At 56.4% G+C, this 25,778-nt stretch overlaps 1 protein-coding gene across 1 annotated transcript in view; it reads right to left on the bottom strand.

Moving 5' to 3' along the window:
- The window catches only part of MYO18B (myosin XVIIIB), a 53,996-nt gene extending 28,504 nt beyond the window's left edge, over positions 1-25,492 (bottom strand). The window contains exons 1-30 of the mRNA XM_088175872.1: positions 25,456-25,492; positions 24,660-24,817; positions 24,398-24,562; positions 24,023-24,211; positions 23,909-23,920; positions 23,330-23,668; positions 22,971-23,040; positions 22,685-22,797; positions 21,658-21,831; positions 20,919-21,117; positions 19,954-20,096; positions 18,947-19,047; positions 18,439-18,502; positions 17,050-17,194; positions 12,830-12,994; positions 11,959-12,049; positions 11,499-11,691; positions 10,793-10,873; positions 10,184-10,331; positions 9,893-10,052; positions 9,030-9,213; positions 7,806-7,998; positions 7,155-7,264; positions 5,454-5,519; positions 4,086-4,214; positions 3,706-3,849; positions 2,482-2,571; positions 1,163-1,282; positions 949-1,057; positions 315-439 (exon numbers count right to left, since the gene is read on the bottom strand). Of these exons, the coding sequence (XP_088031998.1) occupies positions 315-439; positions 949-1,057; positions 1,163-1,282; positions 2,482-2,571; positions 3,706-3,849; positions 4,086-4,214; positions 5,454-5,519; positions 7,155-7,264; positions 7,806-7,998; positions 9,030-9,213; positions 9,893-10,052; positions 10,184-10,331; positions 10,793-10,873; positions 11,499-11,691; positions 11,959-12,049; positions 12,830-12,994; positions 17,050-17,194; positions 18,439-18,502; positions 18,947-19,047; positions 19,954-20,096; positions 20,919-21,117; positions 21,658-21,831; positions 22,685-22,797; positions 22,971-23,040; positions 23,330-23,668; positions 23,909-23,920; positions 24,023-24,211; positions 24,398-24,562; positions 24,660-24,817; positions 25,456-25,492 (4,017 nt within the window). The remainder of the gene's footprint in view (positions 1-314; positions 440-948; positions 1,058-1,162; positions 1,283-2,481; positions 2,572-3,705; positions 3,850-4,085; positions 4,215-5,453; positions 5,520-7,154; positions 7,265-7,805; positions 7,999-9,029; positions 9,214-9,892; positions 10,053-10,183; positions 10,332-10,792; positions 10,874-11,498; positions 11,692-11,958; positions 12,050-12,829; positions 12,995-17,049; positions 17,195-18,438; positions 18,503-18,946; positions 19,048-19,953; positions 20,097-20,918; positions 21,118-21,657; positions 21,832-22,684; positions 22,798-22,970; positions 23,041-23,329; positions 23,669-23,908; positions 23,921-24,022; positions 24,212-24,397; positions 24,563-24,659; positions 24,818-25,455) is intronic.
- Positions 25,493-25,778: the final 286 nt, after the last annotated feature.

Below are 25,778 nucleotides of genomic sequence, written 5' to 3'. Positions count from 1 at the left end.
AGATGGGGAGAGCACAGCCCTGTACAGCTCCTAAAGCCAGAGCAGTCGCAAGACCCACCAGTGCTCACAGCTCCTCACCCTCTGCCCACGCTCACACTTGAGCAAGGTGGAATTTTGCTACACGAAAGTGATTTTTGAAGCTCAAACCAGTAGAAAATATCCGCTTTTCCCTGGTCAGTGCGAGCAGCAACAAGAAGCAGATGCAATGCTGAGCCTCAGCCCTGCAAAGCTGCTGGGAGCAGGGAGAGGAATAACCCCGGAAAAGCACTGCTCCTTTGGGTGTCCCTGTCCCCTCCTGGGCTGGCAGCACTTGCCTTTTGCTCGAGCCCTGTCCTGGTGCCCAGCTCTGCCTCCAGCCGCTCCTCCAGCTGTGCCAGGCGCTTCCGCAGGAAAACAATCTCGGTCTGGGCACAGTCAAACCTCACCTGCCACTCGTCCTCTGCCAACGAGAGACACCCAGGGCTGCAGGGTGGGTGCTGCAGCCCCGTGGCCCTGCTGGGGATGCACAAAGCACCCACACCAGCACGGAATTTATGGGGCAGGCCTCTGCTTTGTGTGCCCAGGGCTGCCCCACTCTCATAAACACGTACCCAGGTTCAGGCACAGCATCTGTGCCTATCCCATCCCATCCCATCCGTGCCTCAGCAGCCTGCTCTTCACTCCACGTGCTTCAGGCACACCCTGAGGTGCCAGGGCTGCCAGGCAGTGCCAGCAACACCCTGGGGCACAGCACCACCAGCCCCATGCTGGAGCCAGAGCTGTGTGACCGAGCTGTCACTGCCAGCTCCCACTGCATGAGCAATGTGGGGTGACAGAACACTCCGGAGTGGCCAGGGGCTGGAGAGTGGCACTGACACGGAGGGGACAAACCTCTGCCCGCTTCTCTGTGGCCCCACAGGTCAGGCTGGATGCCCAGAGCATGCACTGCCTCCGGAGGGACATCCCTACCTCCTCCAGAGCCGCTGATCTTCATCTCACGCAGCTGCACCAGCTGCTGCGCCTCCTCCAGCTGCTTCTCCACCGACTCCAGTTTCTTCTGCACTTGGTCGTGTTTGCTCTGGGGGAGGGAGGAAGGGAGCAGCTCTACCCGGCTCTGGGGCACTCAGGAGGGCTGTGTCAGGGGGATGGCACTGCCACTGTCACGGCACAGGGGCTCTGGTACCTGCAGCTCCTGCAGCTCGCGGGTGCCCCGCAGCCGCTCCGCCCGCTCCCCATCCAGGGCCTGGCAGGTGACATCGCCCTTGTACCGCTCGTCCGACAGCTCCGTGGTCAGGTCGATGATCTGGGGGAGCAGGGGGTCAGTCTGGGCATGGCTGGGAGGGGTTCTGCCATCCCACATCCGTACAGAGTCCTGACAGCTCTGCCTGGTCTAGGAGTGCCCAGCAGCACTGAGCAGTGTCACCGGTGTCACCAGGCTCCTGCCTGTGCCATGCTGCTCGCACTGCACTGCAGGCAGGGCTCATCACAGCTCTCCATTGTCCTACTTGATTACATTAAATCTCCTTTGAAACCAGGAGCAGAAGGGGAGAACTATTAATCCAGAAAATCGATTTCATTTTCCACAGAGCAGACGGGCCCGTGGTCCTTCCTGCTCAGCCAGTCCAGCGAGGGGCTGCAGAGGGGGCCACAGGAAAACACAGCATTCCAACGCTCCTTTCCTGTGTCTGACAGCATTTTAAGGCACCTCGCATTGTGCAGGCACCATCTCCCTAGGGAGTCACACAAGTTTAACCCAGCGAGCAAATCTCAGAGGGTTTCTCTCCCTAGAGAGAAATGGTGTTTTCCTAGGTCTGCCCTGAGGCAGTTGCCCTGCTCAGCATTCCCAAAGAGCTTAAATAAAACATCTTTACCCCCTTCCCAGTGAAGAGGAGGGTCCTGGCTTGGGGGCTGTTGGCTCCATTAGGCAGAGCTGCAGCCTAGACCCAGCTCAGCCCTGCTGCAGCCAAGGGAGCTGGGAAAACCCAGGGTATTATTTATAGAAACCTTGGGAGCTCCTTCTCCTCGTGATGCTTGGCAAAATCCCAGGCATAATCACAAGGAACTGCACATCTGAGAGCAGAACCCACAGAGGACCAGCAGCCAGCTGGGAACATGGAATCCCAGAATGGTTTGAGTTAGAAAGGACCCTAAAGCTCACCCAGTTCCACCACCTGCCATGGGCAGGGACACCTTCCATTAGGCCAGGTTTCTCTGAGCCCCATCCAACCTGGCCTTGGATACTTTCAGTGATCCAGGGGCAGCCACACCTTCTCTGGGCAGCCTGGAGTGATGCCAGCCTGGAATTCTGCAGCTGGACACTGCAGCCTGTCCAGAGTCCTGTCCAAAGGACCATCCCTGGCAGCTGCCCCTGCCCATGGCTCCTCCTGCTCCTGTTCATCCCCATCTGCTCCTTTCCCAACCTGGCCAAACAGGGCTGTGGCAGAGGTTTTGGGGTCTGTATCAGATGTTTTGGGGTATGTACCAGAGGATCTGGGGCCGTACCTTGCTCTCCAGACTCTCTGTATTCTGTCTGAGCTCGCTGCACGCCTGCTCGGATTTTTCCAGCTTCCTTCTCAGCGCCGCCAGCTCCTCCTAGGGAAGATTGGAAAAAAACACACAGAGAGTTCCAGCATCCTCGGTTTATTTATGAAAACCTTGTTTTCTGTTCAAAATAAGTGGAAGAGACATAGCTGCCTTATTAATAAAATTTACCAGGCAACTTTGAAGGCTGCTCACTGCAAATTGCCGGGACTACAGCTCCTGACATGAATTCCATCGGAGGGAATGTCAGCTTTGGTGTGTGGAGAGCATGTTTTATGAGAGAGCAGCAAACCTCAAAAGGCTGGGATGAACAGCCAGGGCCCTGGATCATGCCCAGGGAGTGTCCCAGGGCCCTGGCAGGTATCAGAGCACGGTGCAAAGGCACAGTGTTGGCTGTGATTCCTCCCCAGGCAGCAGGAGCTGCTCCACGCAGCCTTGTCCTGCTTTGATGTCCAACACTGAGCAGGAGCAGAACGTGCAGAGCCGTGATAAAAACAGAGGTTAACAGATGATGGGGCCTGATGGATCCCAGGTGGGTTTGGAGACAAAAACAGAGGCTTGGGCAGCTTTTATTTCATCTGAGCCAGCCTGAAAACATCTTGTTAAAACCTCAATAAGGCAAGAGAAGGAGCGGGACTCCAGGGAAGATAGACTAGGAATTTAGCCCATATCTCAGAGCGTGCAGAGGGGTGAAAGGAACTTTTCCTGGGACAAAAAAAATGTCCATTAGCATCTCCCATCACCCGGGGCAACACAGGTGGATGGCAGCACAGCACCGGGGACAGTACAGGATATTGTCCCCTGTGTCACAGGTGTCTTTGAATGCTCATCTTCCATCACCCCACAGGCTGAGCCCATCCTCAGGGGTTTGGCTCAGGGGACACAGCCCCTGGAGCTTGCAGAGGAATAAGAAGGGCAGTGGGGGAACCCTGGGATGGGGTTTGATTGGGGACATCGTGTGTTTGCTACTGTCCCTCTAAGCAAGAAATCACTTCTCCCTCCACAGCTCTGCAGAACGTGTGACACCGGGCTAAGAACAGATGGCAGCTCCTGGATGGTAGGAAAAACGTCTTTGCTTGGGCAGAAATGACTTCCAACTTGACCAATCCACCAGGCAGAGCCCCTAAAGCACCCTGTGCTGCCCTGTGCTGTCCCACCCACCCCACCCCAGCCCCTGGCACTCACTTCCTTGGCACGGAGCTGCTCCTCGGCGAGGTTAACGCTGAGCAGGGGCCGCACGTGGCTCAACAGCTGCCACCAGGGCCAGTGCCTGACCGCCTGGAACACCAGCAGGTTCTTCTGGATGCAGCGGATGGCGAGGCGCTGGATCTGTGGGGACACAGCAGCCGTGACCCTCACCAGCCATGGCCAGGCTGGGACAGGGGGCTGGAGAGGGAAGGGTGGCAGAGGAGCTCAAGGATGGCAGCACAGCATCTCAAGGCTGCAGGGAAAAGCTGGTACCCTCCAAAGGAGCTCAGAAGAGCTGTTATTTGGGTGCTGTGGGCCATATCCCAGCAGCACTGAGCTGGCTGGGCTCAGGTATCCCCAGCCCACAGGATGGGTACCTTCAGTCTCTTGAATTTTTGGCGGCTGAGGAAGCCCTTGCAGGCAGCCTGGAGCAGAGTCATCTTCTGGGCTATCAGCTTGTCCCGCTGCTTCTCCAGCCTGGAGATGACTCCTGGCTTCAGGAACACCTGGCAGCAAGGAACAGGTTACACACCTCTGAAACCTCTCCCTCCTCCTGCTCGACAGAGGCATCGACCATCACAAGGCGCAATTCCTCAACATTTTTTCCCGTGGGATGCTGCCCGTTGCCCCCACTATGGAGAGGGATGGATGGATGGATGGATGGATGGATGGATGGATGGATGGATGGATGGATTCTGACAGATGCACACAGATGCACACAGGTAACAGCAACGATGTGGTACAATAGCAAAACCAAAATAAACCAGATTTTTTTCTTTTTGTGAACTGCTCAGAAACGCCTCAGAAATGACACAGGTTTGCTGATGCCATCAAACCCAGGCCAGTATCGATCTCTGAGTGTCTGAAGTGTCTCTGGGTCACTGCTGGGAGAAGCTCTTGGAATCCAGGATCAGGAGCTCCCAACCATTTGCATGGCCCAGCTTTAACAACCCCCGAGTGACACGGGCGAGGCCGGGGCTGTGCTGACAGAGCTGCATTTTAACCACGCCAAATTGAATCAAAGCACAATCCCAAGGAAAGTGGCTCTGCCGAGCTGATGCCATGATTGCTCCACCACCCATTCGATTGCCTCATTAATGTCTGAATTAACTCCCCAGCCCCGCAAGTTTCGCAGCTGCTACAAAATCAATGCTCAAAGCGACGGCAGAGCGAACTCGTCCCTAACGAAATGTGACCGGGGCTGCCACCGCGCTATTGATTAAGAACGAGGCTTCCAGAGAGGAGATAATTACAAACTGCACAGTGCAGGATAAAAGAAAGTCATTTTGCTCCACAGAACCGTTCCATGGATTCTTTCTTTACAAACTCCAGAGCTGAAGGCAAGCACGCACGTGAAATTAATTTTTCTTTGAGAGCATCACCATTGAAGTTCAAGTGTTGTTGCTGAAACAGTTCCTGCTCTGCAGCAAGCCCACGAACTGCCCAAGCCCCCTTCACTCCCAGAAGCCATCAGTGGTAATTAGGAACTTAAATACCACCAGGAACTGGCTGGATTTTGGTAATTAGGTACAGGATTTACCCTGGGCACTGCTTTCAGATGAGAATTAGGATTCTTTTGCTCTGATATTTAGCGAGTCTGTTTCCCAGACCACCTGGTGCCACATGCAGCAGTGGAGGGGAGCTTTCGTCCTCAATTTGGGGAATTTTGGGCTGCTGGGGAGTCTGGGATGGGGCTGTTCCCCCACACACCAGAGCAACGGGGAAGCAGGGCACAGTCATCGTACCTGGGTGCGCCCTATGGCAACGCTCTTCTTCTCCAGGTCCAGCGCCTGCAACAGCTCCTCGATAGCCTAGGGAGAAGGGACACATCATGGCACTGCTCAGGAAACACCCACAGCCTGCTATGAGCTGCTGAAATGGGGTGCAGGCACCCCCTTATCTCCAGGAAGGGTTCATCCAGCTCTGCCCTCCTCTCCTCCTCCCCTTGCCAAAGCCCATCTGCCCAGTCCCAAGTCCCAGTGCAAGGACTTTCCTCCCCCAAGGCTTTCAGCAGGACGGGGAGTCGAGATCTGCAGCTGCAGGCAAGATTTTCCCCATTTTTCTGCCATCCCTGGTCTGGCAGAGCCTTGGTGCGTGGGCAGGAGGTGACAGGGGACAGTGCCTGTCCCAGCACCATCCAGCTGCACTCGGTGCTCCCCTCCTGCCCACCTCAGCAACAGCTCATCCCATGGAGCCAAAAACAGGAGGAAGGGCTGAGTTGTCCCCTGAGCCCACCGGCACAGAACAGAACTCCTGGAGGATTCGAGCAGGAGATTATCCCAAGGAGAAGCCTGAACTCAATTACTCCAAGCTTTGGACCAGATCATGAACATAACAGCCAGCAACACCAGCCATTCCCCCGGGGCAGCCACGCTGGCCGGCTGGAGGGATGGTTTGAAAGCCCCAGGGCTACAGAAATTGTAACAAAAATCCTCTGCTAATACCTCACTCCACACCACATCATCTGGCAGCCTCACCCAGCTCCTCCCCAAAGGACAAACCCACAGAAGGAATATTCCACCACAGACTCAGGAGCAGCACACTGGCCTCACCAGTAGTCGTGCAAGGAAGGGATGGATCACACCAGGGAATGAGGATATGGATCACAGAGCCTCAAACACTGTGCCAGGGTGAGGAAGCACCAGTGCTGTGGCTGTGCCTGTTCTGGTGGCACTCCTGGGACCAGGATTGGTGTAGGGCTGTGTGGGACAGTCCCAAACACAAGCACAGGGCCAGCTCTGCTCTGTCCCCTCGCAGCTGACGAGCCTCTCTCCTGCTCCAGCAGCCAGATTAATACTGTGTCCTGGGAAGCATTTCCCAGCTGACAAACCCTCGTGGCAGCAAGCTCCAAGGAGGATGGGATTTTCCAAATCTCCTGCTTACACGCTGCTGACAAGGCACCCTCTGCCTCCAACAGCATTTCATAGCAATATTGACCTTTCCCGATTGTCAGACTTGTCTTATTAAATCCCGAGGTCTTAACTGCCTTTGCACATGCTGGCTGCAGTTTGCACAACACAGCACGTGCCCAGCTTTAATTCAGCTCCTCTCAGCTCTTCCTGGCTCATCCATAGCCTTATTCCAGGCACGGCTTTGTGCCGGTTTTGCTACAAATTTACTAGGAAACAAATAAAACTGGCACATGTCCAGATTCCTTCCTGAGCTCTTTTGGCTTTCAGCATCATGGGGTGAGATGAGGTGAGGTGAGGAGTCACCCCGGGCTGCAGGTGATGCCCAGAAATTCCACAGTCCTTGCTCTCTTAGGTCCCTGGGAATGTTGCCTGGCTTGTCCCGGGTTTTGGGGGAGCCAGGGATATGGACTGTTCTGCTGGGCCACAGCAATGCCCACATCCTGCCCTCTCCTATCCCTGTCCTGCTGGAATAGCTCTGGCATCACCACAGCCCCAGTGGGGGTCTCAGCCCGTGCCCCCCAGCCCAGCACACACCTTGCTCTCCTCTGGCACCTCGTGGGCAGAGCTGTGCTTCTTCAGCACCTCCGGAGCCAGCACCTGGAAGCGCCTGCAGAACTGGGTGAGGAGCAGCCGATCCGAATACCCTGCGGGCACACAGGGCTGTTGGGAGCTGCACCAGCCCCAGGGCACTGGCACGATGGGGAGGGACCTGCTGGGACATCCAGCAAAGGGCACCGGGGGTGGAGGGGACATGGGGAGCTGCCATGGGAGAGAAACCCTTGCAGTGAGGGCAGGGAGAGGGCACAGAGATGAGCTGGATGTGACCAGATGCCACCCCAGCACTTCGTGTCACACAGGACATGCTCCTGGACCTCCTGCACAGCTCCCTCTCCCCATGGCATGGGCTGTGGTTGTGGTCAGTGCAGGTCCAGCCTGATGCATGGGTGCTCCAAGAGGAACTGCATTGGAGCTGCAGCCACAGAGCTCAGGCATGAGAGGGGCTCAGAACCCTTGCAAAAAGCAGGAATAAAATTTGAGGAGGATTTCTGAATGGGGAATTTCTCAAAGAGGGGATTCCTTGCCTGCTGGTGAGAAGCAGGTGATGAGCAAAGAGTGGAAGGGCTGAGCCAGGGGCAGGGAGCAGCAGGTGGGATGGGCAGGGGCCAGAGCAGGGTCTGGACTTACCGACACGGTGCAGGCGCAGGGCATCCAGGAGCTGGGTGCCCTCCAGCTGTGTCCTCAGGGCCACCACATCCAGCTGTGGGGCTGCATCTGGCGGCGCTGGGGGCCGAGGGACCGGCCCTTCCCCGCCCATCCCTGGGAGCAGGCAGTGGACAAAGTGCAGCTGGGACCGTCGGAGAAGGTTGGTGAGGGCATCCTGGAGGGCAGCAGAGGTCAGTGGGGATGGAAGGGACAAAGGGTCAGCACGTGCTGGCAGTGGGAAGTGCTCCCTGTGCACCTGCAGGGTGTCTGGGCAGGTGGAGGAGTCAGCTCCGAGCTGGGAACAGCGTCAGTCAGAGGGGTGAACACAGGTGGAGAGCAGGACTGAGCAGGACCCTTCCTCCTCACGTCCCATGTGCTCAGGTGGCCAGAAAATTTACCAGGATTGGTAGAATCATGGAACGCTTCGTATTGGAAGGGTTAAAGATCATCGTGGTTGAGGCATGCTGGGGACAGGCAAGACCCCAAAACGGGCTGGTCAGGGAATCAGCAGAGCCTGAGCCTCCGCTCCTCAAGAGAGTTTGGACACTTAATTAAATGTGAGAGCAGCAGGAGCCTGGCATGTGCCCAGCGCCAAGGGCTGGTTACTGTCTGAGCACTTAAGAGGATTAAAGCAGCGAGGCGCTTCTGTAATCTGTGTGATCTGTGTGTCATCAGTGTGTGATCTGTGTGTGATCAGTGTGTGATCTGGGTGTGATCTGGGTGTGATCTGGGTGTGATCTGGGTGTGATCTGGGTGATCTGGGTGTGATCTGGGTGTGATCAGTGTGTGATCAGTGTGATCTGGGTGTGATCAATGTGTGATCTGGGTGTGATCTGGGTGTGACCAGTGTGTGATCTGGGTGTGATCGGTGTGTGATTTGGGTGTGATCTGGGTGTGACCAGTGTGTGATCACTGTATGATCTGTGTGTGATCACTGTATGATCTGTGTGTGATCAATGTATGATTTGTGTAATCAGTGTGTAATCTGTGACTGATCTCTTTGCCGGGGGGGCTCTCCCTGTGTGATAGCAGTGCTGGACTGGCCAGCACAGCACTCCCAGTGGCCACAGCCACAATGGGGACGGACAGGTCACTGCTGGGGGTGTGGGCTCCCCGGTAAAGGGAGCAAGGCAAGCGTGTGGCCACCACGCTGTGTGCCACAACCCCCCCGAGCCGCAGCCACGGGGTCCCGGTGCCGGCACTCACCGCCTGCAGCTTGATCTGGGCACACACCGACCTCTTCCTGACGGCGGCGAAGCTGCTGGCGAAGGTTTTCCTCAGGCAGGCGTTGCGGTGCAGGGCAGCCTGGGAGCGCCCGTCCAGCCCGGCCAGGGCTCGGCAGCACAGCGGAGCGCTGGCCCGCGGCTGCATCAGCTCCCGAACCGCGGCTCTGCCGGGACACACACGGCCGGATCGGTTTCCCAGCTTCTTCAACAGGGATGCAACACCCAAAGCCCCAAATTCCAAATTGGTGCTGCTCTGCACGGTGGACCAGGATGCTGGCACACCCCAACCCGCTTCATCCTCTCTGCTCCGAGCATGGAGCTGTTCACTGCTGTTAAAGCTTCCCTGGGTTGAAGCCCAAACCAAATGAGGCAGGAGTACACAAGCAGAGGGTTAAAATCCCCCTGTGTGCACAGACACCTGCAGCACTTCAGTTCCCTTTCAATTCCAATTTATTTTACAAGGTTGCTCAAAGCAGTTGGGAAAACCTGGGCAGCTGCTGGTGAAGCCTCACAGCTCTGACTTGTGCTGGATCCCCCACAGGCAGGGACATCTTCCACTAGCCCAGGTCACTCCAAACCCTGTCCAACCTGGCCTTGGACACTTCCAGGGATGGAACAGCCACAGCTGCTCTGTGCCAGGGCCTCACCACCCTCACAGCCAGGGAATTCTCCCCAATATCCCACCTAATGCTGCCCTCTGGCAGTGGGAAACCATTCCCCCTTGATGCCCCACACCACCCTCTGTCTCTGGAGCAGGTTGGCAGCTCAGGGCAGGGACATCCCCGTCCTCCTCCCACGGGCACAGGGTTCCCCCCCGGCGCTGTGGCACCTCCTGGCACTTACACCGTGGAATTCTGCAGCACCTGGATGGCATTCTGGGCTGAGAGGTTGAACTTGGCTTTGCTGACCCAGCCCGTGAGGTCGTAGCGCACGGGGGCCGTGCCCAGCTGGTGGCAGATCTCGAAGTGCAGGGTCTGCTCACACCTACGCAGGTGCCCGTCACCTGTGACAGCAGCAGCACCCCAGGTCCGGCCAGAGAAAAGCCCAGTGAGGGGTTAAATCCTCCACATCTCCCAAACTCCCAAAGAAAATTGTGATGGCAGAGGCTGGGCAGCCAAGCCGAGCCCAACTCACCCTCCTGGTCGGGTCCCTTGGTGGCGAAGTAGGAGCAGAGGCGCTCGAAGGCAGTGCCATCCCCGGAGCCTGGGATCAGCACCTCCTCATCCAGGATCCACAGCAGCCCCCGGCGAGCGGCCCCGGGGCTGCCTGGGAGCACCTGAGGCTGCCGAGGAACACGAGGGCTCTGTGCTCCAGCCACAGCCACGCCAGCCTGCTCTGCTCCATCCTGCTCTGCTCTGCTCCATCCTGCTCTGCTCACTCCATCCTGCTCTGCTCTGCTCCATCCTGCTCTGTTCCCTCCATCCTGCTCTGTTCCCTCCATCCTGCTCCCACTGCCCAGCTGTGACCCCCACCCCAGAGCAGACCCTCCCAACCTGATCCAGCTCTGGACATCACCCTCAGCAGTGACAGTGTCCCAGAGTAGCCCATCAGCCCAGGCTGGAAGGGGTGATGGATTCGTCAGGGAGGGCCCTTATATTTTAAAAAGCCAAAAAGGTCCTGGTGGATGCTGCGCCCCTCCCTCCCTGCAACACCTCAGGTTGCTCTGGGATGCTCCACAGGGTCCCACTCTGCCTCTGGAGCCCTCACTGCTTGGAGCAGCAGGCTGCAGAGGGGACAGGGTACCTGGGAGCAGCTCAGGTCGATGATGGACAGCGTGGCCAGTGGAGAGCGCTCTGGAAGATCAAAAGACACCTCAACATTTTCCTGGAAAACATCATTTAAAAGCTTGTTTCAGTCGTGGGATGGCATCTGGAAGTCTACATTACTAGGGAAGGGCACATCTCTCCTTACTCAATGATGTGTGTGTTAAACCATAGGAATTCAGTTATTTTCCCAGGGCTAGAGGCATTATGGTAACTCCTTCAAGCCTATAATAAGTTCATCTCTGCCTGTAGGTTTCTCAGCAGCTTATTTCTGCAATAATTTATCATTTTCCTTTCTATTCTCTATTATTCATCACCTGAGGAAAAAGTCATCTGTGACAACAGAAGGGAACAGTCTCCTGAGCTGGAGCAAGTATATAATAGAATTCCAGAGTGCTTTGGGTTGGGAGGGACCTTAAAATCATCTCATTCCAACCCCCCTGCCACAAAGCTTCCACAAAGATGCCAAGAGAGCATCTCTGGCACATCAGAAATAGCCAGGAGGATTCAGAACTGAGGCAGGGGGTAGAGAGAGAGGCTTTGCTCCACGCAGAACCCCCCCAGTTCTGCTGCAGTAAAGCTCCTGAGTTACTCTCTCACCCCACAGCGGGACACAGAGACCCCTGGGGACAAAGGCAGCCCCACTCCCCAGGTGCTGGGAGCAGCTCCCAGCCCCTGCTCCTCACCTCTTTGTACCTCTCCATCTCCCACAGGAAGGTTTTCTCGTAGAAGAGCCCCTGCAGCCTCTCCTGGACGTAGTTGTGGCACAGCTCCTCGAAGGTGGCCGCTCGCTCGCTCCGCTGCTGCCGCGGGCTCTGGAAGCCAGGGGTGTCCACCACGGCAATGGAGGCCATGGAGAGGTGCTGGGAGGAGAAGGACCTGGGAAAAGGCACACACAGCACCAGGATTTAGCCACAGGTAGGAGCAGAGTGGTGCCAGCCAGGCCCTCGTGGTGCCCGTGCCACAGGAGCGTGGGACATGGGTGTCCCAAGTGCCAGCGCAGCTCACACATTAAGATTTTTCACACAACTGCCTGTTTTTCCAGCAGGAATCCAGCAAGAATCCAGCAGGAATCAGGCACCTGCTCCATGCCCCTGGAGAAGGCACTGCCACCCCCAGCCCCAGCGCCCATCAGATCTTTGGTACCTGTTGATGAGCGAGACCACGGCAGCAAAGAGCTCCTCGTAGAGCCCCGAGGCCATTCCCTGCACACACTCCACTCCCGACAGCTTTGGCCCTGGCACAGTGAAGGGAAGAGCAGGAACAGCCAAGTTCATTTCCAGCCAAGTTCATCCTGCACGGAGCTGAGGTGGCACCCAGGATTCCCCGGATTGTGGTGCAGGAGAACCCGCACAGCTCCACAGAGCACCCCTGCACATCCCCTCGCCTGCCTTCAGCTCCTCTCCTGCCTCACGTGGATTTAAGGAATGCAATTATTGCCATGCCACTTCCTCAAGTCCTTATTTTTATCGGGATAGTTTGCAAGGCCCAGCTGGAATTCTGCTGCTGAGCATCATGGAATCATCAAGGTTGGAAAAGACCTCTAAGATCATCAAGTCCAACTTTTAAGGAATGTGGGAAGGCTGACCTGAAATCCAGGCAATATCTCACCCTCCCACCTTGCACGTGCTGGATCTGCCTCCGTGAATTAGATCCATGCAATAATTTAAGGTTTATGGTGGCTCAGCAGCACAATCCCTGATCCACATCTGGAGCACAACACCAGCCCAGCTCCATTTGTGGAGTTTGGTGACTTCCCCTGTTTTTCTAGGCAGAGCTCTCACAGCATTTCAGCCACATCACTTATCTGAATTCACCTGATTTCATGTGTCCCTAAGGGGGGTCAGGCAGGGCCAGCTGGAGAGCTGAGGGCAGCGACGTGACCCAGCACAGTTAATGATTTTATGAATATCAAGAGACCTCACTGGGCATCACAGCCTAAGGAGAACAGGACAATGTGCCTCACCTCCCCCTCTCCTGCAGAAATAAAGGGAAAAAGGACGGGACATCCCAGTACCTGGTGTGCTGTCCTCTGCTTGGGGCTGGCCCCGTGCTGTCACCTGTGCCAGGATGTGCCTCAGGTGGTGTTTGAAGACAGCAGTGCCCAGCTCCTCCACGTCACAGCCCAGCACCTCGGCAGCACGGCTGGCACTCTCAAACCTCAGGAACTGCTTCCTGCCAACTGCAGAGGGGCACAGGGGGCTCAGCCAGGGCCAGCTCTGCCCCAGCAGCACCAAAACGCCCCCATGCCCTCCCTCGTGCACCCCCAAAATCAAAATGGTCCAAAGCAAGTCGGCAAACACAGGACATCAGTGTCCGAAGAGTTTGAGCAGATCAAAGCAGCAGATGTGCTGGTGGGAGCTGATGGGATTACCAACCAATCCCTCGAAATCCGGGATCACCTTTCAGGGTCCCAGCAGTGTTTGCTGTCCCCACAGCCAGGAGCAGACATCACTCACATCCGGTGATAATGATTCCAGCTTAATGATTAAAATCAATAGGGAAGTAATCTGCAGGATTAATCCTTTTACAAATCCAGGGCAGAAAGGTGCCGTGGAGGCAGCCAGGCAGCACAGCTCAGGCATGGGGGATGAGCACAAATGGGAGCAGCCAAAGTCACCCAGAGACCTCAGGGTGGCACTTTTGGGTGGTGGGTGAGGAGCTCAGGGGGCTCGCAGCTAAAATTAAAACACAGCTGGTGGCAGGGAAGAGGGTGTGGGATGGAGAGAGAGAGGTGGCCACATCCTGGGGATATCCATGGAGGACCCACTCCTGGCCGAGGGGATGCACAAAGCAGGGCTCGAGGGCCCTCACACCCATGAGAGCCCCCTTCTCCCTTCCCCTTTGATCCTTTCCCAGTATTTTCTATGCTGACTGAAGGATTCCAACATCAAGGGCTGTGCTGGAGCAGGCAGGGGAATTGCCTCAGCACTCCAGGCTTTGATTTATTCTGTTTTCGCTTGTTCTTGTCTGAGCTGGCTGGACAGACGCTGATTCCTGTCAGACACAAAAGCTCTGCCTGCCAGGGAGTTGGAGGGGCTGGGGGCCAGGGCTGCACAGAGCAGGCTGGAATCCCACACTGCCCATTCCAATATCCCTCTGTGCTCCAGCATCCCACACCCTGCCCACTCCAGCACCCCACACTGCCCACTCCAGCACCCCACACTGCCCACTCCAGCATCCCTGGGATAAACAAGAAGGTCCACTCAGCCCTGGCATCACCAGGAACCATTTTACCCTCCATAAACTATAACCAGCAGCAGCTCCACATGGCTCTCCTGAGTGTGATGCGACCATGGAAAATTCGCTGACTTTAACACCTGAAGGGAATTATTTCAGCTCGGGTAATATTTAAGGGAAGCAGAAGGAAAGCACAGGGTCAGCACTCACAGGGACAGCTCTTTCCCATTTCTCAGCCCATTTCCAAGCTGCTCAGTGCCCGATTTCCTGGGTTCCCAGGACGTGATGCCACAGGGGTGGGTCTGTGCAGACCCCCTGGGCCACAGCAGCAGCTCAAGCACTCACCCTGAGCTATTGATGGTGTTCTCACTGACCCCAAAACTCCCCCCTGGCTGTCTGGGTGCTCCTGTCCCTCCCTCCTGCTGCCCTGGTGCCCTTGACACCTCTGCAGGGTTTGGGGCAGCTCAGTGTCCTCCACCTGAGCAGCAGGTCCCAGCCCTCCTGCCCGGTGGTTTTCCTCCATTCAGAGGGGTTCAGGATGCTGGATTTGCAGCAGCCTCGCTGTGCCAGGGGGTTTGGAGTGACTCCTGACACACCTGTGGCAGCACCAGGAGGGTGGAATGGCAGCCACCTCCACTACAGGTGCGTGGTGGGAAGCCCACAGGGAGCTGGGATCTTTATTCTGATATCAGCCAGCAAAAGGGCAGTGTGAGAGCGAGCTGAACTCCCCCCCTGCTGCACCCCAAACCTCCCTTCCGCTTACAGGGGCAGCAAATAAATTAAAACTGGGGATTTTCTGCAGCCCACAAAGGGACTGGAGCACTCAGGTGAATGGTGCCCGGGGTGCCCTGCTGGCCTCCAGCTGCCAGGCTGCTTTCCTAATAAAAGAGCTGCTCGAATACATTTCAAAGGCAGCAGGAAGGGCTGACGCCAGGATAGAGCAGAACAAGCTTTTGAAATTCAACCTTTTCTTCTCAGCGTTTTTGTAGCTGCAAATGCATTTTCCACCCCCAGCCAGGGAGAGGTGGTGCTGTTCCCTCCTGGTTTATTCCTGAACAAACTGAACGGGTGAGGAGAGAAGGGAAAAAGGTGCCTTTAGCCCACACTGGGGCCCGTTTAACACGAGGCTGTGGATGGGGATGGAGGAGGAGCGGGGCTGAGCTCCTGAATGCCCTGGAAAAGCAGTGCCAAGGCTCCCTTCGGTGAGATTTCAAGGAGAGGATTTGGAATACACAACATCAAAGGGCATGAAAGGGGAAGGGAAGAGATGGCTATCGGGAGACAGGTTTAACCACATTAAAAGAGTCGTCGCCCCCACTGAGACTTTTGCTCCACCCAGCTTTGATCCATTTTTTATCCATATTTCCTTTCATTTCTCCCCTTTTGTTGACACACGGTGGGGGAATCAATACCAGAGTGAGCGACACTGAGACATGCTCTGCGTGTTAATCCCACACCAGAGTGCGCCTGGAGCTGCCTGGAGCTGCTACTCCCATTCCTGCTCCTGCTCAAAGAATGGAGCAGCATTTGTTGGATGCAGCATTCAATTCCCTCCCAGACTGATTTACAGAGGGCTGAATGTGCAGGAAGTCTGAGCAAAGCAAAACTCCCTGTGACATCCCTCCAGCTGCCCTTGAGCTGGGCACTCCCAAAATGAGACACTTCTCCAAAATCTGCTCTCCTGAAAACTCACAGGGCAGAAGGACTTTCAAAATTTTTTTGGCCAAGAGCCTTCTGATATTCATCAGCCTAAGAGCACAGGGTCATCTATAAAGGCTGGAAGGGCATTTAGGTAGATGGAGATGAGGAAAGAGAACACCAAAAAGGAGAAAAGAGAACTCACTGTAAGTCATGACAGCATCTATCCTTTTAAAATAATTAATAAATGATTAATGGCATAAATTACCATAAGATGTGTTATGACATGTTGCAGAGACATTTATAAATGTCTGTGGCTTAGTTTATGGCAGCCTTTATGCAGCCCTCATAAATTGAAGTGTGTAAATCAATGTGGCTGCCTCTAAAATGGGTTAGAGCAGGTCCTAAAATAATTTGTAAGGGATAAGGCAATTTCTGCTCGCCCATATTAACAAAGTCTCTATAAATACAATCTTCATCCAGACTCAGCCTATTATAATTCAGTTACTGTGGTAGACACTCAAGAGATGATGAAATTAGTGCTGACCTGAGGCTGTCCCTTCGTGGTGTCACTGGGGACAATGTGCCAACCAAGGTGTCACCCATCCCAGTCCTTCCTAAGGAGCTGGCATGAGGTGACACTCAGCAGTCTCTGCCCTGTCCCCATGTGTCCAGAAGCCCCCACGAGGCAGGACACCAGCATCCCACACCCCACCACGGAGGAAGAGCAAGGAACAACTTGGAACCACCACGAACGGAGCAGCCTTGGGTTGAGCATCATCCCTGCACAGCCCCAAACACTGATCCCTGCCAGGACACGCTCCCTCCCTGCTCCAAGCACAGACACAAGTGCAGAGAGGCTTGGCAGCTGGCCTGTGAGCCAAACTGAGTTAGTAACAGAAACAGCAATTGATGAATTCTGAGTGTATCCGTAGCAAAGAAGAAGACAAAGCCATTAGCACGAAAATTGATTTTAAAAGACACCAAATTTTTTTGTACTAAACTACATGCATAAGTAAACGTGTATACACGCCTTACTAACTTTTTGCAAAACTTTTGCCAAATATATTGAGGCTAATTGCTTTGCACCAATTACTATAATAAGTTATTGCGATGTAGTCAATGACTTGAGATCACGCTTTGTTAAGAATATATAAACTCTATACTCTATATAAACTATATTTCTATATATAGAAATATAGAAAAATATAGAGATATATATATTTCTGTATCTATTTCTATATAAATTTCTCTATATATTTCTAAATCTATTTCTATATAAATATAGAAAACACACTAAATAAAGGAGGACGCCGTTGTTATTCTGTTCTTGTGTGTGTGTGTGTGTGTGTGTGTGTCACGTCTGACCTTCTGGTGACAGACAAGGTGTGAGGGAAGCAGAGACAGATTTCCCCTCACCTCTGCAGGCTCCAGCAGCTCCCAGGTGGTAGATCCCAGCCAGGATTCGCCACACGGCCGCCTGCTCCTCTGTGCTGATGCCCAGCGTGCCCATGGCAGCCCGGAGCTGGGAGAAGGCCACCGAGGCTCTCTGCTTATCCTCAGGCTGCAGGGAGACAGAGCCAGGGGATGTCACTGCCTCTGCTGGGCACTGTGCCCCACAGAAGGGAGAGTGAAACCATCAGGACGGCAAGGAAACACAGCAAGGGACCCTCAGAAAATTTGGACCAAGTGGGGAAGCCACTGGCAGGTTGCTGGGGTGCCTGGTGTTGGGAGCAAGCAGTGTGCATCACCTTGTCATACAAGGATTTGTATGTAATAATTCCCACTTCATGGGAGCCTACAGAGCAGCAGCTGGAGGTGGATGTTTTATATCATCCATCATTTATTTCATTTATATCATGGTTTGGGTTGGAAGGGATCTTAAAGCTCATCTCCTTCCAAGCCCCTGCCATGGCAGGGACACCTTCCACAGCCCAGGTTGCCCATGGAGCCCTGTCCCCTCACTCCTCACCAAAAACACCTGCCACCTCCCACCAGTGACACCCTGTCCTGCAGCTCAGGGACTGCTCTGTGGGGCCAGGAGCCACCAGCTCCAGCGGGCAGCATCCCACCTTGGCATGGACCAGGGGAAACTCCCCATTCTGGGACGGCAAATCCCCAAAAATCAGAGCTGTGGAAGGAGGGTAAAACCCCATCTCTGAACCCAAACCTGCTGCATCAGCAGGGTGAGGACCTTGCTGTGCCCTCCCTAGAGCTGCTGCTCCAGCAGCAGATTCTTTTGGCTGCCAAAGTGGAGCAGGAGCTCCCTAATGAAGATGGAATATTGGATTCATCAGTAGATGATGTAACTGCAAATTGCTGCAATTCATCCCAGCACTTTGGCTCGTGGACAATCTGCTGGGGCTCTGCAGACAGCTCAGACTAACGAGGGGCTGGAGGTGGGAATCAGCTGTGGAGCTTTAACCCCTAAAATTCACATTCTAGGCTGCCAAAGGATGCTCTTGCCCCTGGGAGTTGCTGCTGCAAGGGAACATCCGGGATAGGTGACCCTGGAGCAGCAGGATCTGGTGCCAAGGTGGCTGTGGCTGTGGAAAACCCAAGCAGACATCCCAGGAAGGGCAGCCCCAGTCCCAGCAGCTCCCCTGTGGTGTCAGAGGGGTGCTGGGGGGGCTGTTTGGGCAGAGCCTCCCTCACATCCCAACATTCCCTCCCTCTCCTCCAGGCTCCCTGTACAGTGGCATCATCACTGGAGTCACCCAGGGACAACAAGTCATTCTCTAACTGGTGGTGACAAAGGGGGTGCCCTGAAGCATCCCACTTCAGACTCCAGCATTTCCCTCTCCCTACCTTTGTGAACGGTTTGATCCCAAAGGAATTGCTCTCAGCCACCTGGTGCAGGTGCAGCATCGTCCTGGGAGTAGTCACAAAAAAAAATAAGAGAGTCAAGCTCCCTCCTTGCCTGGCCGGAGCACCCCCAGCCACCTTTACAGCACCATCTGAGAATCCTGGATGGGACAGGCCACCACAGCACTGCCCCACGCAGGGACATGAGCTGGTGCACCAGGAGCCTCCTCCTGGGGATATAGCCTGAGGGGAAGTGAGAGGGAAAGGGAGCTCTGTCTCATTTCTCACCCCAATTTCAGCTTTAGTGGAGGGGCAAAAAAGCACCAGGAAATGCCCTCATTCCACAGAAAATCTCTGTATGTGCAGAAAGATCCCTGCAGCCCCATTAACATGTTAATTGATCTCACAATCTCTTATCCGGGGGTCTCAAAACCCCATTGATGGAGGGAATTTAGGTATAAAGTATGGGGAATCCCTGGGCAGCCCGGGGCTGTTGGAGCCTCACACCCACCTCTCTGCCACATCCAGCCCCGCCAGCAGCAGTGGGAAGATGTTGAAGCTGCTCTCTCCTTCGGGCTGCTGGGCAACGCGGGCACTCTCCAGCAGCAAGGTCTGGGGAGGGAAAAGGGGACAGGGACATGGGGAGATGCTCTGGGATCTGCCAAGGAGGGAAGGATTTCTCCTTGCTCTTCAGCTGGGTTTGGGGGCTGTTCCTCCCACCCAGGGCTGTATCATGATCCAGGCAACACTTCAGTGCATGAAAGCAACACCCACGGTCCCTCTGAGCTTCCAGGGGTCTGGGCAGTGCCATGGCCCCAGCAAAGACGCTGCAGGACTGGGATAAGTCATTGCCTGGGCTCCAGACAAGCCCAGCTCAGCTCCAGCCTTGCCTAAGGTGTCAGTGCCAGCACTGGAGCCAGCAGTGAGTCTGCAGAGCTGGGGGTCCCCATCCCGCTGTCCCACGGACGTGCCTGCATGGTTCTGGTGGCACAATGGGGACATTCCCACTCCTGCACAGGGACAGCTCCACCGGGCCACCAGCTCCCCGTGGGTGCCCAGGGCAGAGCAGGAGCAGCAGTGGGAAGCCCTGGCGCTCCCCAGGAGCAGACAAAGCTCCAGCCCTCCCCCAGACAAGGCCCAGGGGCATGGGGAGCTCTGATTAAAGAGCTTTGATAAGAGCCCTGACGGTGATAAAAGCCCTCTGAGGCTCAGCTCCAGGCGGCTGTGAGGTGCTGCTAATGAAACGCTGAATTATACATTTCCTCATCAACATTTCATCCCAGCACTGCTCCCAGCTCCCTGCCAGGGACGGGGACAGGCTGGGGGACTCTGCCACACTGCTGACAGAGCTTCTGCTCAGGGGCCATTTGGGCACCTCTGGTTTAGGAGGAGCAGAGAGCAGAGCATCGCTCCTCATGCCCAGCCTGGCTGGGAAGTGCAGCACAGGGGAGGCTCATCCCCACCCCAAGGACCCCCACTTTCAGCCACAGCCGTCCCATCTCACCAGGTGCCAGGTACCTGGAGGTGAGCAGCAGTGACCTGGCCAGTGGCACTGAAATCCAGCGACAGGACCATGGAGAAGCGTGTGGAGCTGCTGCTGTGGCTGGTGGTCACCGAGCCAAAGGCTCCCAGCACTGTGAACATCGCCTGGATCTTCTCCACTGCAACACAAACCCCATCAGAGCCTCTCTGAGCCCCTGCAGCTCTGGAGGAGGTGTCTCCTCCTGCCTCACCTCTACCTGCTCCTCCTGGGGTCTGTCCCAGCCCTGGGGAACTGGCCAGGCATGGGGTCAGCACCCCATAGAGGGTGTACACTGATGGGAACGGGATGTGCCAGCTTGCCCAGCCTGTTCCAGGCCGTCCCTCAGTGCTGTGCAAGAGCACGGTGTACCCAGGAGAGCTCCAAAATCCAATCCTGCCCTCTGAAGCCACTCGGGAGCAGCGCTTCCTCCCGCGTCACCAGTAACCCGAGCAGGTGGGAAAGCGCTGCCCCAGGCACCGGGGTCATTCGAGTAATTCCCTCCCGCTGCTCACGCCGGTGTTTATCAAAGCAGCAAATCTGTTGAGGCTGGGACGGGGACAGTGGCACTCGCGGCCACACCGGCTGCTTAGGAGCCACCCCAGTGGGCACAAATCAGGCCAGGATTTTGTGTGTCTGTGTGCCCCCAGCCTGCACAGGCTCTGTGTGCTGCCCTTGCTCAGCACCGGGCATGCAGAGCCATCCCTGCCCGTACCTGAGACCCTGCCCAGACCCTTCCCATACCTGTGACCCTTCCCCATACCTGTAACACTGCCTACACCTCAGACCCTGCCCACACCTCAAACCTGCCCGTACCTGAGACCTCAGACCCTGTCCACACCTGTCACCCTGCCCAGACCCTGCCCGTACCTGTCACCCTGCCCACACCTGTCACCCTGCCCAGACCCTGCCCGTACCTGTCACCCTGCCCACACCTGTCACCCTGCCCAGACCCTGCCCGTACCTGTCACCCTGCCGTCCAGGCTGCCCGCCGTGCCCACCAGGTACTCCAGAGCGCTCTGGCAGCACCGGGTCCTGCCGGCCCCGCTGTGCCCCAGGGGGACGATGGCCTGGTCCTGCCGCTGCATCAGCAGGTTCCTGTAGGCTCTGTGTGCCAGCGAGCAGATGTGCGGGGGAAGGTTGTCCCGCTTCCCCCTGGGAACCTGCGGGCAGGGAGAGAGTGACAGAGCACGTCCCGAAAATGCTTCTCACGGAGAAAATCCTCAAGATATTCACACTCGGGATGATGATTGCTCCACAGGATGCAGAACCTCCCGAGACTGAGTCCTCAGAGCACCCCCAGCCCCAAGACCAAGCATCTCCAGAGCATTCCTGGCCATCAGTATCTTCAGAGCAGCCCCCTCCCAAATCATCCCCGGTCCCGAGTGTCCCCAGAGCATTCCAAGTCCCCAAACGTCTCCAGAGTATTCCCAGTCCCAAATGTCCCCTGAGCATCCTCGATCCCAAATGTCCCCTCAGCATCCCCGATCCCAAATGTCCCCAGAGCATCCCCAGTCCGAAATGTCCCCTGAGCATCCCCGGTCCCAAATGTCCCCTGAGCATCCGGAATGTCCCCGCACTGTGACGATCCCACGGTGCCACCTGCCGGCCCCGCCGTGCCCGGCGCCCTCCGCCACTGTCCCCAGGAGGGTTGGTGGCCGCTTCCCACGGGAGGTGTCGCTGCCCCAGGTCCCTTCTCTCACCTTTCCGGCTCCTGCGGGCGCGGGGCCGGTGCCGATGGCCACCAGGCTGGGCCCCGCGTAGGTGCAGGGCAGGCGGGCACGGAAGCGCTGCCGCAGCGTGTTCAGGACACTGCACTCGTTGAGGCTGATGAGCATGGCCAGATCCTCGGCCTGGTCCAGGCTGGGGGGGTTGGTCTGTGGGAACAGAGACCCCTCGAGCTCTGCTGGCATGGCAGGGCTGTGCCACACCCGCTGGAACCCCAACACCTTGGGCACAGCCAGCCTGGAGAAGCATCACTGTGCCCAGGCACTGCCCTGCAGCAGGGCTCCCATCCCTGCACCAGCCCAGGGCTCACCTGTGGGAAATAGGAAAGGTATAAAACTCTCAGAAAGCTGAGAATTCCTAGCCGGGGGTAGGAGGGATGACTGCGTTAGATCTTGCAGACATTGTGGTGCCAATTATGAAACGACAGCACATATAATCGGGAATTGTCGAATCACTCAAGATGCCAGGATTAAGAGGCACAATTCCATCTGTGAAACCCTTAGTGGTAAAGGTAAAAGGGAGGACTGGACTGTGTGAAGGCAAATCTCAAGATGGAGAATGCAAGAATGCTTAAGATGCGAGGACAAGAAACAGCAGGGCTATGAGCTGTGTAAAGATTTTCCACCAGGAAAACATGTTAAGCAAAATAGTAGAAATATGTAAGCTTAATAATGAAGCTTTATCCATTGTTTTAAGCTGTTACAAGCAAGCATTGTTCAAAGCAAGATGTACGTGCAGCTTTATTAATTGGCCTGAGCAAAGGTTTGTCAGCTTTTAATATTATGCTATTGGCTAGAAAGTCGTTAAAAGACTTTGTAACAAAAAAAAACTTCTAGTGGCTGAAGCTGTGTCCATCTCCTGTGCTTAGCTCTGTAAAATGAGGCTGATTATTGTGATGGAATAAAGGCATCCCGACAGCTGCTCCAGCAGTCTCATCCTGTTGTTTGTGTACATACATATGTAAATATAAGGAAAAAAAGTATCCCAAGAACCAAGACTCACCCTCTGCACGCTGTCCTCGTCCACCTCGGTGACGGTGCCATCCTCGTCCCGCCGCACCCTCACCCTCCCTGCTGGCAGCTCCGGTGTCCCCACGTCTGGCTTGAGCTGTGTGGCTGAAGGAGAGGCTGGTGAGTGTCCCCAAGCGTGGGACAGCCCGGGGCACAGCCAGCTGTGGGCTGGGGAGATGCCAAGGGGACAAACCCAACCCCGACCCCAGCAGGGCACAGCACCCGGAGCCTGCTCTGCTCCCGACACGTCTCATCCAGAGCAGAGGAGGGAGAGTTACCCAGCGTGAACCCGTCCTGCTGCACCAGCCAGACCTTCTCTGCCTCGTACCAAACATCCCTCGGAGCCTGCGGGGAGGAGAGAGGGGGATTGGGCAGGAGCAGGAGGAAAGCTGAGCTGCACAAACTGCCTTTGCCGCAGGGACAGCGACATTTCCACACTCCTGCCCCTCTGCTCCCTGCCCACGGGAACGGGAGGAGCTGCATGAAACCAGAAAACTGCACCAGTGCCTCAAAACACAGATAACACCTGACACATTACCTGGTCCTTGTCCGTGCTCTCGCCCGATGCCTCTTTATCCTGGTCCTTTTCCATGCTCTTGCTCATCTCTTTGCTCCTTCCCGATGTTTCTTTAGTCTGGTCCTTGTCCGTGCTCTTGCCAATCCCTTTGCTCTCTTTCAGCATCTCTTTACTCTTTCCCAGCTCTTCCTTCATCTTCCCCACCTCTTTTCCCACATCTGTGGACTTCTCTTGGATTCCTCCTGGCTCCCGCTTGAGATCCTCTGACTTGTTTGCTGCTTTTTCAGGCTTTTTGATCTCCCTTGGCTCCTTCTTGCCACCTCCAACATCTTTCTTCATCTTCTCTGGCTCTTTCCTGGCTGACAACAGCTCCCTCTGGGTTTTCACCTTGGCTGGGGGCTCCTCGTGCCTCAGGGGTGTCCCCTTCTCCTTCTTGGTGTTCTCAGGGACTGTCCCCTTCTCCTTCTTGGTGCTCTCAAGGACTGTCCCCTTCTCCTTGGTGTTCACAGGAACTGTCCCCTTCTCCTTGGTGTTCTCAGGGACTGTCCCCTTTTCCTTCTTGGTGCTCTCAAGGACTGTCCCCTTCTCCTTCTTGGTGCTCTCAGGGACTGTCCCCTTCTCCTTCTTGGTGTTCTCAAGGACTGTCCCCTTTTCCTTCTTGGTGGTCTCAAGGACTGTCCCCTTCTCCTTGGTGTTCACAGGAACTGACCCCTTCTCCTTGGTGTTCTCAGGGACTGTCCCCTTCTCCTTCTTGGTGTTCTCAGGGACTGTCCCCTTCTCCTTGGTGCTCTCAGGGATTGTTCCCTTGGGCACTTCCTTCACTGGGATTTTGCTGCCACTCTGGAGGCCCTGGCTGGGTGCAGGGGCAGGAGCTGGGGGGCTGCCCCCTAGAAACGAGTCCTTGGAGCTCTTCCCCAGCCACAATGGCTTTACCACCTTGGGACCCCCTGGGCGAGGGGTGTCTGCTGGTTTGGGGGTGGTCTCTGACGGTTTGGAAGAAGCCTCTGCTGTTTTGGGGGATGTTTCAGCTGTTTTTGAGGATGTCTCTGTTGGTTTGCTGGGCGTCTCTGCTCTTTTTGGGGATGTCGCCGCCGGTTTGGGGGCAGGTGCTGCTATTTTGGGGGATGTTTCTGCTTTTTTGGGGGGTGTCTCGGCTGGATGGGGGGCAGGTGCTGCTGGGCCAGGTACAGAGGGTTTGCTGGGGACAGTCCCCACCACAGCCTTCTCAGGGGGCAGCTCCTTGTTGGGGGGGGCTGTGACCCCCTTGGCCCCCTGCCCCTCTGCCTTCAGCCCGTTCCTCAGTGGCCCCTCGCTGGTCCCCCCTCCTCGGGCCTCGCCGTCCTTCCCCACGGGCTGCCAAGCAAAGGAGAGGAGCCTGGCGTGACACCTGGGGACACCTGGGGACATCCAGCTCCCTGGTGGGTGCTGTGGGAGGTCCCTCAGTGCTCACCTCCTCCTTGGTGCCCACCCTGCTCTCCTTCCTCTGCCGTGCTGCCTTGGCCTCCTGCTCGGTCTCCCGGACCAGCTGCTTGATGAACCCCCCCGGGATGACCGACAGGAGCAGGGGGGGTGCAGATGGGGGTGGCCCTCGGTCCTCGTCACGAATCTGGGTTTGGGAGCAGAGGTGGGTCACAGGGCAGGCACAGAGACAGCAGCCAGCACAGCCTGGTAGTGGCAGCAGGGCTGAGCGTTGCCCTGGCCCCTGGTGAGACCACAGGGCACTCATGGGCACCAGGCTGGGTCAGAGATGCTGAGGGAGGAGAAAATCCCAGAGAGAAGCGCCCAGGTTGGTGCAGCCGCCGGGGGCTGGCACAGCAGGAGCCCATGAGCACTGCCAGCTCTGCTCTGTGCCAGCAGCCCTGGCCTGGCCACAGGAGGAACCGTCCTGGCTGCAGCCAGGCAAGAAGCAGCTCCAGCATCACCACAGCCACATGCAGCCCCGCAGGTCACTCCGTGCCAGGCCCAGGGCAAAAGCAGCCCCACTTCCCACAGCTTTTCCAGCAGCAGCACCAGCATCGAACAAACCCTGCAGCCTCCTGCCAGGCTCACCCAGGCAGGCAAAAATCATTCAAACCACAACACTCAGGCTGTGAAGGAGCCCAGAGCCAGGGGGCTGGACACAGCCCAAAGAAGTGCCCAGGGAGCTGTGGGGATGCGACCCCGGGGGCTGCTGCACTGACACCCCCCCAGCACTGAGCACCCAGCCCCAAAACAGCACCAGTGCCAGCCTGGACCGAGACTTTCCTTCTGCTCCCAGAGCGCCAGGCGCGAGGAGATGGCCATGGTGGCGGCGAGGCAGGACAGTGCTGTGAGGAGACACGCGGGGAAACACCGGGCAGAGAGAGAGGAGAGAGTTAGCCAGGGGCTACTGCTGGCCCCAGAGCTGTGCCGGGCCGGCAGCACCGTGACCTTGCCGGGCATTGCCCACCTGAGCTCAGGGCACCAACCGGAGCGCGGCAGGGTGGCAATGCTGGGGAGGGCGAGGCCACCAGCAGCGACCAGGGTAGCGTGGGGAGAGGGTGGCACAGAGGGTTGGTGGCACGGGGGTGATGGTGGGACCCCACGGCTC

The sequence above is a fragment of the Sturnus vulgaris genome, chromosome 19 (assembly GCF_052056855.1).
Source record: "Sturnus vulgaris isolate bStuVul1 chromosome 19, bStuVul1.hap1, whole genome shotgun sequence".
NCBI lineage: Eukaryota > Metazoa > Chordata > Aves > Passeriformes > Sturnidae > Sturnus > Sturnus vulgaris.
Note: the sequence above shows the minus strand (reverse complement) of the source record. Positions and strands in the feature narration are given on the sequence as shown.